The 13,733-nt window shown below is 58.4% G+C and overlaps 1 protein-coding gene and 1 pseudogene across 5 annotated transcripts in view; both read right to left on the bottom strand.

Annotated features, from left to right (window-relative positions):
• Positions 1–126: 126 nt before the first annotated feature.
• The window catches only part of TMCO4 (transmembrane and coiled-coil domains 4), a 108,027-nt gene continuing 94,420 nt past the window's right edge, over positions 127–13,733 (bottom strand). For 3 of the 5 annotated variants that reach the window (XM_002716055.5, XM_017346510.3, XM_017346512.3), the window contains exons 14-15: positions 4,427–4,544; positions 127–1,207 (exon numbers count right to left, since the gene is read on the bottom strand). In XM_002716055.5, the coding sequence (XP_002716101.2) occupies positions 845–1,207; positions 4,427–4,544 (481 nt within the window). In that variant the 3' untranslated portion in view covers positions 127–844. Of the gene's footprint in view, positions 1,208–4,426; positions 4,545–9,769; positions 9,954–13,733 lie in introns of those variants that run through there. The other 2 variants (XR_011390867.1, XM_070079203.1) reach the window with 2 other exon arrangements.
• LOC127493766 (U2 spliceosomal RNA) lies at positions 9,201–9,350 on the bottom strand (annotated as a pseudogene).

The raw sequence follows: 13,733 nt of genomic DNA, 5'->3' as shown, positions 1-13,733 counted from the left end.
CTCTGCCCTGACCGGCTTATGACCTGTACGCGGCAGCTCCCCTGAGCTCCCAGAACTTCCAAGGTAGAAGAAAAGGTCAAACAAGGTTGTGAAGGTCAAGTGGAAGGCTAAGTCCTCAGGCCCCGGTAGATACACGAGTGGCAGCTTTATTGTGACCCACTGTGGTTATCATCCTTGTCCCTGTCTCCCGTGTAACCCATTGTTGACCCTGGGCCCAGGTCCCAGCCACACTGAATGCTGACCCAGCATTTCTGTTCCATTGATAGCTGGGGCCACCGTGTTGTACAACTTCGGAGGGTACCATTCGCATCTGTGTGACTGCTGTCCGTGTAGTTGTGCAGCGCACAGCCTATGCGCTGTGCGTGGCAGATCAGATCGGATCTTCTAAGAGCAGAGAGGGGAAGCTGTCCCTTTTGCACCTGTGCCTGCTCTGCAGGTGCCATCAGCAGGCCCCGGGCTGGTGGCAGCCCTGGAGGGAGTGGGAGTGGGATACACAGACAGCTGGCTCCCCGAGGCCAGGGACAGGCTGCGTGGGCGTCTCCCAGATGGTCCTCAGGCCCGCTCGATGGGACCTGTTGGACAGGGAGCCTCAGGCAGGGTTGGAGGCCCGGAGCTCTGCACTGCGCTGGGCTCACCGTGCAGCTCCCAGGCCTTGCTGCCCCCGGGAGGGAATGTTGGCTCCCAAAGCTCCCGTCCCCCCAATTCCAGTTCCTTCCTTCAACCTAGGGAAGGTACGTACAGGAATCTGCACCGTCACAGCTCCCGGTGGAGCGGGGGGGATGGGAACAAGTGGTTACAAACAGCTGCTATAGCAATCCGCAGGGGCGGCTCAGGTGCGCCGGGGTCAGTGCAGCCCTGGGCAGGGCCCCTGGGTCTCCTGGGTGCAGTCGGGACAGCCCAGTGGGTTGCTTTCCACACCGTGGCTGCAGATACAGGGGCTGGCGGCAGCGGGCAGGGAGTCCCCGTCAGACTGGTGCAGGCCCTCTGGCGCTGGTGCTTGGCTGGGGTCGCTCGGAGTGTCTCCAGCTTCAGGACCCTGTGATTTTCCATCCTGGTGGCTGGTCCTGCTGGCCGAGGCGGCAGCAGCGGAGGGCAGGCTGCCGGGGGCCAGCAAGAGCCCCTTCTCGCCCCAGCCCGGCCTGGTGCGCACGCCCACGGCCTTCAGGATGTCGTCCATCTGCTTGGCGTAGTCCAGGTGGCCGCTGACCTGCAGGAGCACAGTGGGTGAGGCCCAGGGCCCGTGGGCGGAGCCAGCCCTCCCCGGGGCGCCTGCCTCTCCGCAGCCCCAGCCAACAGCCACCAGTCCCATCGCTTAACCCTCCCCGGGGCCCACAGGCAGAGCAGGCTGCAAGGTGCCAGGAGCTCAGAAGCACCCACCCATCCTCAAAGACAAGCACACCCCATGTTTTTGTGGGGGTGCGCAGGTGCCCGAGCAGCAGGGGCCTGACTGGGATGCCCCGGGCCTCACTGTAAAAGAGACAATGCCCCGCACACAGTAGGTCCTCTGAACACAGTAGCCAAGGGGCTTTGGGGCCAAACTCCACTGACAGGTGGGGGCTGCTAACCACCGAGAGGTCAAGTGACTGGGACAAGGCCACACAGGCAGAACCCGTCAGAGCCGGATCTGAATCCAGGGCTGCTCCTAAAGCCTGTTCTCTACATGGAAAACCACTAGCACTTTTCAGAAGAGGAACTCAAGCACGCAGCCCCGGGAGAGCTCGGCCTCTCTCCCCAGCACAGGCAGGTGCAGGCAGGCGCAGGGCAGAAGGCGAAGGTTTCATTGTAAAGGAGGACAGGGGAGCCCCCGGGAGGCCGCCCCGCGGTGGCAGGGAGGTGGCCGGCAGGCTTCAGGGACAGCTGCACCTGCTCGAGTTCTGGTCTCAGCTCATCTGTGCTGGACTTGCCCCCGTATGCCCATCAGTCAGGTCTCCGGGCTGGTGCTGGTGCTGGGGGCAGGTCGTGGGGCCCAGGTTCATCTGCCATCCAGGGCACTGATGCGGGGTGGTGGTAGGGCAGGGCCCCCCAGAGCGCAGGGGTCTTAACAGGCATCCCCGGGGGGGGGGCGGCTAGTGTCTATCTGCTGTCACGCAGGATGGCGCCGCTCAAAGTGTCACACAGAAATCGGGTGCCAGTCCTTGAAAGACGGCAGCCAACAAGGTAGCAACTGGCCACCAAAGTGGGCGTGGTCCCAGGCCCCTGGCACGGCCAGGGTTTCCCCGGCTGCAGTGTGCCCGTGACCCTCCCCGACTTGGGGATCTACCGGAGCCGGGGCTAGGTCCCTTGGCTTCAGACCTAGCTTCGATCCGGCTCTGCCATATCCCAGGGGTGTGGTGTGATCCTGGCAAGGCCCCCCCGCATCCTGCAGCCTCGGTTTCTCATCCGTGCAGTGGGGATATGGGGGACTGTAAAAGGCTTAGGGCAGAGCTGGGCACAGACAACTCCACACCCAAACCTCCCCGTGAGAGGCCTGGGGCTGGTGGACAGGCATCTTTAGGCCTGACGGGGGATCCAGAAACTCAGACTGGGTTGGCGGGGGCTGCCCAGGTAGGTCCCGTTTCCCTCCATCCCCAGTGAAAATCCTTTTAAGTGCGTGCCTTTTAGCCTCGCCTCCTGTCAGCGAGGAGGCGTGTCGGGCAGGTGCAGCTGGTTAAGGCACTGCTTACAATGCCGGCATCCCCTGTTGGAGCTCCGGTTCCAGCCCCCGCTGCTCTGATTCAGATCCAGCTCCCTGCTAATGCACCTGGGAAGGCAGTGGACGATGGCCAAAGTGCTTGGGTCCCTGCACCAACATGGGAAACTCGGACGGGGCCATCTGAGGAGTAGACCAGCAGATGGAAGATCGCTCTCTGTCTCTCCCTTTCTTTTTAATTCTTCCAAGTAAAACAAAATAAACTCTTTAAAGAAATAAAATGCAGGGCCTGGCGCTGTGGTGCAGTGGGTTGACGCCCTAGCCTGAAGTGCTGGCATCCCATAGGGGCGCTGGTTTGAGTCCCTGCTGCTCCACTTCCGATCCAGCTCTCTGCTGTGGCCTGGGAAAGCAGTGGAGGATGGGCCAAGTCCTTGGGCCGCTGCACCCCTGTGGGAGACCCAGAAGCAGCTCCTGGCCCTAGCTTTGGATCGGCTCAGCTCCGGCCGTTGAGGCAAATTGGGGAGTGAACCAGCAGATGTAAGACTTTTCTCTCTCTCTCTCTCTGCCTCTCCTCTCTCTGTTTAACTCTGACTTTCAAATAAAGTAAATAAATCTTTGAACAAAGAAGAGATAAAATACAGACTCAGGCGTGCACCGGCTGGGCAGTTAAGACGCTGCCTGCGGCTAGCCCTGTTCCGCGTCAGCGTGCCCGGCTTGAGCCCCAACTCCAGCTCCCTGCTAATGCACACCCGGGGGCAGCAGTGCCGCCGCAGCCCCCCACCCACACGGGAGGGAGGCTGAGGCTGAACTCCAGCTCCTGGCTTCAGCGCGGCCAACCCCCGGCTGGTGCAGGCATTTAGGGGAGGGAAGAGGAGGATGGGAAATCTCTCTCCGCCTCTCTGCCTTTCAAGCAAAATGTGAATAAACAAACAAACAAACAAACACAGGGGCTGGCGCTGTGGCACAGTGGGTTAAAGCCCTGGCCTGAAACGCTGACAGCCCATGTGGGTGCCGGTTCGAGTCCCTCCACTTCCAATTCAGCTCTCTGCTGTGGCCTGGGAAAGCAGTGGAAGATGCCCAAGTGCTTGGATCCCTGCACCCAGGTGGGAGACCCAGAAGAAGCTCCTGGCTCCTGGCTTCGGATCGGTGCAGCTCCGGCCATTGCAGCCATCTGGGGAGTGAACCAGCAGATGGAAGACCTCTCTCTCTTTGTCTCTACTTCTCTCTGTAACTCTTTCAAATAAATAAAAATAAATATTTAAATAAATAAATACTAGTAAAGCATGCTGATTGCAGACTCTGCCCTTGGACGGCCGTGGAAGGTCTGGGCTGGGGGCCCCCCCTTTTACACAAACCACAGGCCTTTCCCTGCCAGGTGCTCCTGCCATTGGTCTAGCCTGGGCCCTCCGCCTGCATCCTCTGCTCATGCTGATTACTTCCAGGAGGAACAAGGTGGGGGGAGAGTCCTGGGGGGAGCACTGAGGTGGGGGTGTCCATGTGGCGCCGAGAGGTCCAAATCCAGTCCTGACAGTTGTGAGAGGGGAACTTTCCTAACCTGTGAAATGGGGACAACAGCGCCTGCCCCGGAGGTTATGTGATCAGGGATGACAGGTGCAAAGGCGCCGGGACAAAGCCCCACACGGCGCAGGGGACAGCTGGATAGGGGCTGCCCCTGCCAGGGAAATCCCTATGACCCCCCCTCCCCCCTCCCCTCCCCTGCAGGCCAGGATGGGCCAGGACCTCTGTGTCCAGGGCAGGCGGGGCAAGCCACCCTGGGGAAGACGGGTCACTGCTCACCATCGAGGTCAGGTCCACGTTCTCCATCCGCCTGTCCTGCAGCTGCACGGGCTGCAGGCCGGCGACGCGCAGCTGCACGGAGGATGTGCGGTACACGAAGCTCAGCAGCCAGTCCCCCCTGAGGCGTGAAGGCCAGAGTGTGAGGTCAGCTCCGGGAAAGCGCGGGCCTGCCTGTCCCCGGGGTGGGGGTGGGGAGCCTGGTGGGCCTGGAGCTTCTGCAGGGCCCCTGATTGCCCGCGGGGAGGAAGCAGCTGCAGGGGACGCCCGCAGCAGGCCCGGGGCTCAGGGCTTCACCCAGGCTCCCTGGGAGCGCCAAGAGGCTGTGTGCTTCCCTCCCTGCTGGGTCCCTAGAACCCAGAGCGGAGTCTGGCCCTTAACGGGGTGGGGCGGGGGGTGGGGGGATGAATGAATGCAGCTCTCCACAAGTGAGCTCTGCTCTGGTGAGGGAGGGGGGCTGGCTAGGGCTCCCTGGGAAAAGAAAGGCAGGGAGGGGTCTCCTGTGCCACCACGCCTGGCCCCTGGGTTTTCTTTCCGTAAGGGACACGGGGACAGTGCTACTTCCTCCACGGGGCTCCCAGAGGCTGTGCGAAAAGCTCAGGAAAGAGACTGCCTATGCAAAGACGGCTTCATGAAGGGACACAGTTTGGTACTGGTGGTCTTAACACCGCCCCGGCCCCTCCCATGCTCACAACAACTCCAAGGCCATTCACGGGGCGGGGACCGGAGAGAGCCTGCACCTCTGCTCTACAGAGACCTGGCTCAGGGTCTCATAAGATAATGGAAGACTGAGCCGGCGCCGCGGCTCACTAGGCTAATCCTCCACCTGTGGCGCCGGCACACCGGGTTCTAATCCCGGTTGGGGTGCCGGATTCTGTCCCGGTTGCCCCTCTTCCAGGCCAGCTCTCTGCTGTGGCCCGGGAGTGCAGTGGAGGATGGCCCAAGTGCTTGGGCCCTGCACCCCATGGGAGACCAGGAGAAGCACCTGGCTCCTGCCATTGGATCAGCGCAGTGCGCTGGCCACAGCGCGCTGGCTGTGGCGGCCTTTGGCGGGTGAACCAACGGCAAAGGAAGACCTTTCTCTCTGTCTCTCTCTCTCACTGTCCACTCTGCCTGTCAAAAAAAAAAAAAAAAAAAATAATGGAAGACCAAGCTTATCAGCCCGAGGTTCTCGGCAGAACAGGTGGGTTAATAAGACGGGCTGCTTTCGTACGGTACACACGCAGTTTTAGTTCCTCCCCCATCAAATACTGAAAATCCTCACGTTCTGTGAACACGCCCAGTAGTCCACGCCTGGCACCTACGAGGTGCCACCCTTTCCCATCACCATCCCAGAAAGGAGGGACCGTGATTCCCAGTTTATAGGCAGGGGACTGAGTGTCACAGAAGTTCTTTGTCCAAGGCCACTTAAGAGGTAAACGCCTGAGGCAGGATTTTATGCCCAGACTGGCTGACAGCAACGCCCCTGTCCATTCATCCCTTTCTATTCTTGTCAAGCTGTCCTTCGTTCAAAACACCCAAGCAATGTCTCTGCAACGCCCGTGCCCCAGGGCACATGGTCAGCAGCCCCTTTCAGTTCTTCTAGAGCTTTCTGTGCCTCTCTGGACGTAGGTGGATATGTTAGGTAGGAAAGTCAGTTATGAGCTTATGTGTGTGTGACATAAAGGCCTAAAGAGAAGACATCTATGTCCAATTCTCTAGGGGGTCCTGCCCACCCTTCCTCCTGTCTGATAACATTTGCATCCATAAAGTCCTTTGTTTCAGACCTCCTAGTGAGAAGTTTTTCTATTTACATCCAAAAATCCCTTTACTCCAAGAGGAGCAGAGGTGGGGAAGCAAGACCCATCTCCTTAAAAACCCCCAGCCTCAACCGGACTGCGCGCTCAGCCCTCTGCCTCTATGCTGAGTCGCCTGCCTGGTCTGGCCAGGTGTACTCTCTCCATCCAACCATGTAACCTCGCTCCCCCCTCCCCCCCAAGTCCGAGCGACTGGGCACCCTCTCAGGCTCTGTCTGGAGAGGTGCCCATCCATCCTTACGGATGTCCCTTCCCTAATAAACCTTGCTATTTTACCTCCCACTACTCTCTGTCTCACGCCTGAATTCTTTCTTGCGCGAGACAAGAACCCTGCAATTTCTCCGGTAACAGATACACTCATGCAAACGTTTTCCCCTCCTAAATGGGATCATACTATTAACAAATTATTGCACTGGCTTTTCCCCTTAACTGTTCCCTATTTATGATCATTTTGGTTGCTTAACATTTTTAATGATAACGAAGCGGCCATGATCCCCTTTGTACACATGTCTGAGTATCTTGGATTGCAGGATCCTAAAAGTCAAAATGTGTAGACTCAGCAAATTGGCACTTCAAGATTCTGATGGAGGGACTGGCGCCGTGGCGCAGCGGGTGAAGCTGCCGCCTGTGACGCCTGCACCCCTGCTGCTCCACTTCCCATCCAGCTCCCTGCTAGTGTGTCTGGGAAAGCAGGGGAAGGTGGCCCAAGTGCTTGGGTCCCTGCCACCTGTGCGGGGGACCCTGATGAAGCTCCTGGCTCCTGCCTGGCCCAGTCCTGGCCATTGCAGCCATCTGGGGGAGTGAACCAGAGGATGCAAGTTCCCTCTCTCTTTTTCTCTCTAACTCTTCCAAAATCAATAAATAAATCTTAACACAATTTTTGATAGATATCGCCAAGTATCTTACCAAACAGTCACTAAACCCAGCTGCCACCAAGAGTGGGCGACACGGCTCGTTTTCCACATCTTCACCAACACCAAATGCTACTCACGTCTCAAACCTCTGACGAGCAGATTGGTAGGAAACAGGAACTCACAGATTTAAGTATGAAACGTGATGAGGCTGGACATCTTCCAAAAGCAAGCTCGTTATCTTATATGTACTCTATGAGTTTGTGCATAATTATCATTTGGTCATCTCCTTATTAGGTTGGATTTTTTTTTTTTTTGACAGGCAGAGTGGACAGTGAGAGAGAGAGAGATAGAGAGAAAGGTCTTGGTTCACCCTCCAATGGCCGCCGCAGCCGGTGCACCATGCTAATCCGAAGCCCGGAGCCAGGTGCTTCTCCTGGTTTCCCATGTGGGTGCAGGACCCAAGGACTTGGACCATCCTCTACTGCACTCCTGGGCCACAGCAAAGAGCTGGCCTGGAAGAGGGACAACCGGGACAGAATCCGGCGCCCTGACCGGAACTAGAACCTGGTGTGCCGGCGCCGCAAGGCGGAGGATTAGCCTACTGAGTCTCGGCGCCGGCCAGGTTGGATTTTTTAAAAAAGATTTATTATTTATTTGAAAGGCAGAGCAATGGAAAGAGAGAGAGAGAGAGAGAGAGAGAGAGAATCTTCCCACTGCTGGTTTACTCCCCAAATGGCCTGGGCCTGGGCCAGGTCTCCCATGTGGGTGCAGGGCCCAAGCACTTGGGCCATCTTCTGCCACTTTCCCAGGTGCATTAGCAGGGAGCTGGACTGGAAGTGGAGCAGTCGGGACTGGAATTGGCACAGTGTTACAAACAGTGGCATAACTTCCTGAGCCTCAATGCCAGCCTCTAGATTGGATTTATTGATTTGCATGGGCTGTTTATATAATATGGCTCTTTTGTCCCTTTTTTTTTTTTTTTTTTAGGATTTACTTACTTATTTATTTGAAAGCCAGAGTTACAGAGAGGGAGAGGAGAGACAGGGAGAGAGCAAGATCTTCTGTCCACTGATTCACTCCCCAGATGGCCAGGGCTGGGCCAGTCTGAAGCCAGGAGCCAGGAGCTTCTTCTAGGTCTCCCACACAGGTGCAGGGGCCCAAGCACTTGGGCCAACCTCTGCTGCTCTCCCAGACGCATTAGCAGGGAGCTGGATCAGGAGTGGAGCAGCCAGGACTTGCTTGAACTGGTGCCCATGTGGGATGCCGGCACCAATGGCCCGCTGTGCTCCAGCACCAACCCCGTTCTTTGTCTTTTTTGTTTGTTTTTCCCCACCACATTCTGATTCTAAGAACTCAGCTCAGAGCGTGAGTGATGGAGCCACAGTCCCGGCTGAACTCCCGCGTCCTGGTTACCCTGCATCCGTGGCTGAAACCCATCTTTAGCTTCGCACTACTTAGTGATGAGACTGCTGCTAATCATCCAAACAACAAAGACCTTCCAAAAAAATCCCATTCGCCTTCGGTGGTTGCGCTGAGATCAAAACGGACGCTAATGAGCCTCATCTGGACATCCACTAATTGCTGGCAGGAGAGGGAAGCCAACAGATCAGCATCTGGCCTATGATTTTGCTGCATCCGATGCAAAGCTGTCACTAACTCATCCACGGGTCCCGGCGTGTCGCTCCTGTTGTGGACTCCTGACAAGTGAGACCCAAGAGGTCAAGTCCAGGAGGCGGGGGTTTTGGTCTGGGTCAGTGTTGGCAGAATGGAGGGAGGTGGGCACAGTGAGAAGATTAGAAAGGCCCCCTGCGCCCAGCACACAGTGGGCACTCAGGGCAGACCTGCTGAACGAATGCAGTGCAAAAACTTGAGTATCTTTCAGAAACTCCCTCCTGGGGCCGGCATTGTGGCACAGTGGGCTAAGCCTCCACCTGTGGCCCTGGCATCCCACAAGGGCACCGGTTCGAGTCCCAGCTGCTCCACTTCCGATCCAGCTCTCTGCTATGGCCTGAGAAAGCAGTGGAAGATGGCCCAAGTCCTTGGGCCCCTGCACCCACGTGAGAGACCCAGAAGAAGCTCCTGGCTCCTGGCATCGGATCAGCTCAGCTCTGGCTGTTGTGGCCACCTGGGGAGTGAACCAGCAGATAAGACCTTTCTGTTTCTCTCTCTGCCTCTGTCTGTGATTCTTCCTCTCAAATAAATAACAAAATGGGATTAATAATACTGACACCATAGATGGTACTACACTTGATCTTAACCAAAAGGCCGAGAAGCGATGACACCGTAGATGGTTACAACGATGGGGTCTCCCCGGTGGTAGGAGTGCAATGCTTGTTGCCATGGTCCAGACGTGGTTTGTCTCCCAAAGGTCCACGTGTTGGGGGGTGGGGCCTGGTGTGGTGACGCTGGGAGGCAGTGTGGCCCGGGGGTCAGTCCTCAGACTGAGTAGTGCACTTATTACATGTGCCCCAGTCCTCACTGTCACATTATTATCATTTTAGGTTTCTTTAGCCAAACTTCCAGGAGACGTGAGCTCCTGGCATCTGGTCTACCTCAGTATTCTCAGGCCCTGCACAAGGTCTCGGGCACACGCTCTGTGGGACACCTTTCAGGTGCTCCTAACCTCAGCCTCTTCCTGCTCCCCTTCTGTTTTTTTTTTTTTTTTTAAGATTTATTTATTTGAGAGGCAGACTTACAGACAGAGAGAGGGACAGACAGAAAGGTCTTCCAACTGCTGATTCAATCCCCAAATGGCCCCAACGGTAGGAGCTCAGCCAATCTGAAGCCAGGAGCCAGGAGCTTCTTCAGGATCCCCTCACAGGTGCAGAGGCTCAAGCATCTGGGCCATCTTCTACTGCTTTCCTAGGCCACAGCAGAGAGCTAGATCAGAAGAGGAGCAGCTGGGACTTGAACCAGTGCCCATATGGGATGCCGGTACCACAGGCAGAGGATTAGCCCATTAGGCCACAGCGCCGACCCCTCTGCTCCCATTCTAAAAGAAATTCCTGGGCCCTGCACCCCATGGGAGACCAAGATAAGTACCTGGCTCCTGCCATCGGATCAGCGTGGTGCACCGGCCGCGGCGGCCATTGGAGGGTGAACCAACAGCAAAGGAAGACCTTTCTCTCTGTCTCTCTCTCTCTCTCACTGTCCACTCTGCCTGTCAAAATAAATAAATAAATAAATAAAAATTTAAAAAAAAAAGAAATTCCTTGGCACTGGGACTCCAGCACTTGTCTCTCCGCACTTGGCCCTTCCAGTGGTCTCCCTGCCGGCGCCCTGGCTTCAGCGGAAACCCAGGAGCTACCAGGCTCCCCGGCCCTTGCTCCAGTCATGAGTCCGCCCAGAGCTCTGGTGCTGCCGTTCCAGCCGCCACAACCCAGCAGCACCTGCCGCCGTCCCAGCAAACCCTTCCCCGTATTTGGATTTTGATTGGCAGCCAACTTCCGGGGAAGCTGTGCGGTCATCTCCTGCTCTCTCTTTGTTGTCCTCCTACAATGAACTGCCCCACCTCATTATTTTTAAGCTCCAGACTTGATCTTCCGACCTGGGCTTAGAACAGCCCCTTTCCTGGGGGATGGGGTCAGAATCCTGCGTGTGCGCCACAGTCCACAAACCCGGGCCCTTTGTCCACAATCTCCGGGGCTCTCCTGTGTTCCGGAAGCCATGGTGTTTTGGATTCTTAGGAAGGTATCAAGGCCGGCACCATGGCTCACTAGGCTAATCCTCCGCCTTGCGGCGCCGGCACACCGGGTTCTAGTCCCAGTCGGGGCGCCGGATTCTGTCCCGGTTGCCCCTCTTCCAGGCCAGCTCTCTGCTGTGGCCAGGGAGTGCAGTGGAGGATGGCCCAAGTGCTTGGGCCCTGCACCCCATGGGAGACCAGGAGAAGCACCTGGCTCCTGCCATTGGATCAGCGTGGTGCGCCGGCCGCGGCGGCCTTTGGAGGGTGAACCAACAGCAAAAGGAAGACCTTTCTCTCTGTCTCTCTCTCTCTCACACTGTCCACTCTGCCTGTCAAAAAAAAAAAAAAAAAAAAGAAAAAAAAAAAAAGAAGAAGGTGTCTGGCATGCAGCGTGTGTTTCATAAAATATTCCTGCGAGGTCTGGGGTGGTGCCCTGGCCACCGAGCCCATGAGCACAGTGAAGCCAGGTTCACTGTCGCCGCCCACTGGGTCACCTGCACTCAGCCTGGGGAGGAAGCCTTGGGATTTCAGAGCCTCTGGGGTTTTGGCGTCACTGACAAGCACTTGTGCACCTGCCTGCGGTCACCTGTTTTCGTGCCTCTCGGCTCTGCTGGACGCTGGATCTCAGGAGGCTGGGGTGGGCTCTCACCCCCTGTGGAGCCCCACCACAGTGCCTGGCACGAGCTCGGTGCTCACTAAGTCATGAATATCCCAGGTGACTGATGAGCCGGCGCTGTGGCACAGCAGGTAAAGCTGCCGCCTGCAGTGCTGGCATCCCATATGGACGCCGGTTCGAGTCCCGGCTGCTCCACTTGCCATCCAGCTCTCTGCTATGGCCCGGGAAAGCAGCAGAAGATGGCCCGATGCTTCTTGGGTCCCTGCATCCATGTGGGAGGCCCAGAAGAAGCTCCTGGCTTCTAGCTTCCGCTTGGCCTATTTGGGGAGTGACCCAGTGGATGGAGGATCTCTCCCTGCCCCGCCTTTGCCTCTGCTTCTCTGTAACTCTGCCTTTCAAATAGATAAATGAATTTTAAAGATAAATAAACAGTGGGTATCAGCCCCTGTCATCCACAGGAAACGTGCATTCCATGGGCAGCCCCAGGCAGTGCCACGGCAGTGATCCCTCTGTGCTGAAGGGGAAACTGAGGCAGCAGTAGGCCCCCCAGGCCTGTGTGGTTCTGGACCCTGGCTGTGGCCTTGTCTGTTGCTGACCAAGGGGCATCTTATCAGGCCCGAAGGCTGCTCAGTGGCACTGGGGCTGTGGTCTTAGCTGAGACCCCCACAAATCCCCCTTCTCAAATCCCACACGAGGGGCTTCCTCTCCACCCCCACAGCTGTCAGCCTCTGTGGACCCCACCTCCTGCCGTCGCTCTGAGCTGCTCGTCTGTCACCTTGGCCCCTCCCCTTCCAGCACAGGGCTCCGAAAGCCAGGCCTCAGCCCCTGCAGCCCCTCCTTCCCCTGCCGACCAGGAGCACAGGAGCTCCTGAGTCTGTGCTCACAGACGCCTGCTCTGGGGCCTGGTCTGTCTTTCAGAGGTCTCAGTGTGTCACCTCGCCCAGCCAGCCCTGCTACCCGGCACCCTGCGAGCTGGCCTGAGGCCCGTCTCAGCGACGCCATCCCAGGACTTCCTCCTGCTGTCAAGCATCCCCAGGGGATGGGTGCTTCCTAGGCCATAGGACCTTGCTCCTCGTGGTTCCTGGGATCTTCGGGGCCAGGGGCCAGGGGCCAGGCCTCACATACGTGCCTGTGCACAGGGCCCGGGAACGCCAGGTGCTCAGCGGTGTCACCCCCCTGCCCCCAGAGCCAGCTGTGCACAGACCTGCAGTAGCCCCCCCAGCCAGCTGTGCACAGACCTGCAGTAGCCCCCCCAGCCAGCTGTGCACAGACCTGCAGTAGCCCCCCCAGCCAGCTGTGCGGACATGCAGTAGCCCCCCTCCCCCAGCCAGCTGTGCAGACCTGCAGTAGCCCCCCCAGCCAGCTGTGCAGACCTGCAGTAGCCCCCAGCCAGCTGTGCACAGACCTGCAGTAGCCCCCAGCCAGCTGTGCAGACCTGCAGTAGCCCCCCCAGCCAGCTGTGCAGACCTGCAGTAGCCCCCCCAGCCAGCTGTGCACAGACCTGCAGTAGCCCCCAGCCAGCTGTGCAGACCTGCAGTAGCCCCCCCAGCCAGCTGTGCACAGACCTGCAGTAGCCCCCCCAGCCAGCTGTGCGGACATGCAGTAGCCCCCCTCCCCCAGCCAGCTGTGCACAGACCTGCAGTAGCCCCCAGCCAGCTGTGCAGACCTGCAGTAGACCCCTCCCCCAGCCAGCTGTGCGGACATGCAGTAGCCCCCCTCCCCCAGCCAGCTGTGCACAGACCTGCAGTAGCCCCCAGCCAGCTGTGCAGACCTGCAGTAGACCCCTCCCCCAGCCAGCTGTGCAGACCTGCAGTAGCCCCCCTCCCCCAGCCAGCTGTGTACAGATATGCAGTAGACCCCAGCCAGCTGAGCACAGACCTGCAGTAGCCGCCCTCCCTGAACCAGCTGTGCAGACCTGCAGTAGCCCCCCCCAGCCAGCTGTGCAGACCTGCAGTAGCCCCCCTCCCTGAGCCAGCTGTGCAGACCTGCAGTAGCCCCCCCAGCCAGCTGTGAAGACCTGCAGTAGCCCCCTCCCCCAGCCAGCTGTGCACAGACCTGCAGTAGCCCCCAGCCAGCTGTGCAGACCTGCAGTAGCCCCCCCAGCCAGCTGTGCACAGACCTGCAGTAGCCCCCCCAGCCAGCTGTGCGGACATGCAGTAGCCCCCCTCCCCCAGCCAGCTGTGCACAGACCTGCAGTAGCCCCCAGCCAGCTGTGCAGACCTGCAGTAGACCCCTCCCCCAGCCAGCTGTGCGGACATGCAGTAGCCCCCCTCCCCCAGCCAGCTGTGCACAGACCTGCAGTAGCCCCCAGCCAGCTGTGCAGACCTGCAGTAGACCCCTCCCCCAGCCAGCTGTGCAGACC

The sequence above is a fragment of the Oryctolagus cuniculus genome, chromosome 7 (genome assembly GCF_964237555.1).
Source record: "Oryctolagus cuniculus chromosome 7, mOryCun1.1, whole genome shotgun sequence".
NCBI classification, from domain to species: Eukaryota; Metazoa; Chordata; class Mammalia; order Lagomorpha; family Leporidae; genus Oryctolagus; species Oryctolagus cuniculus.
Note: the sequence above shows the minus strand (reverse complement) of the source record. Positions and strands in the feature narration are given on the sequence as shown.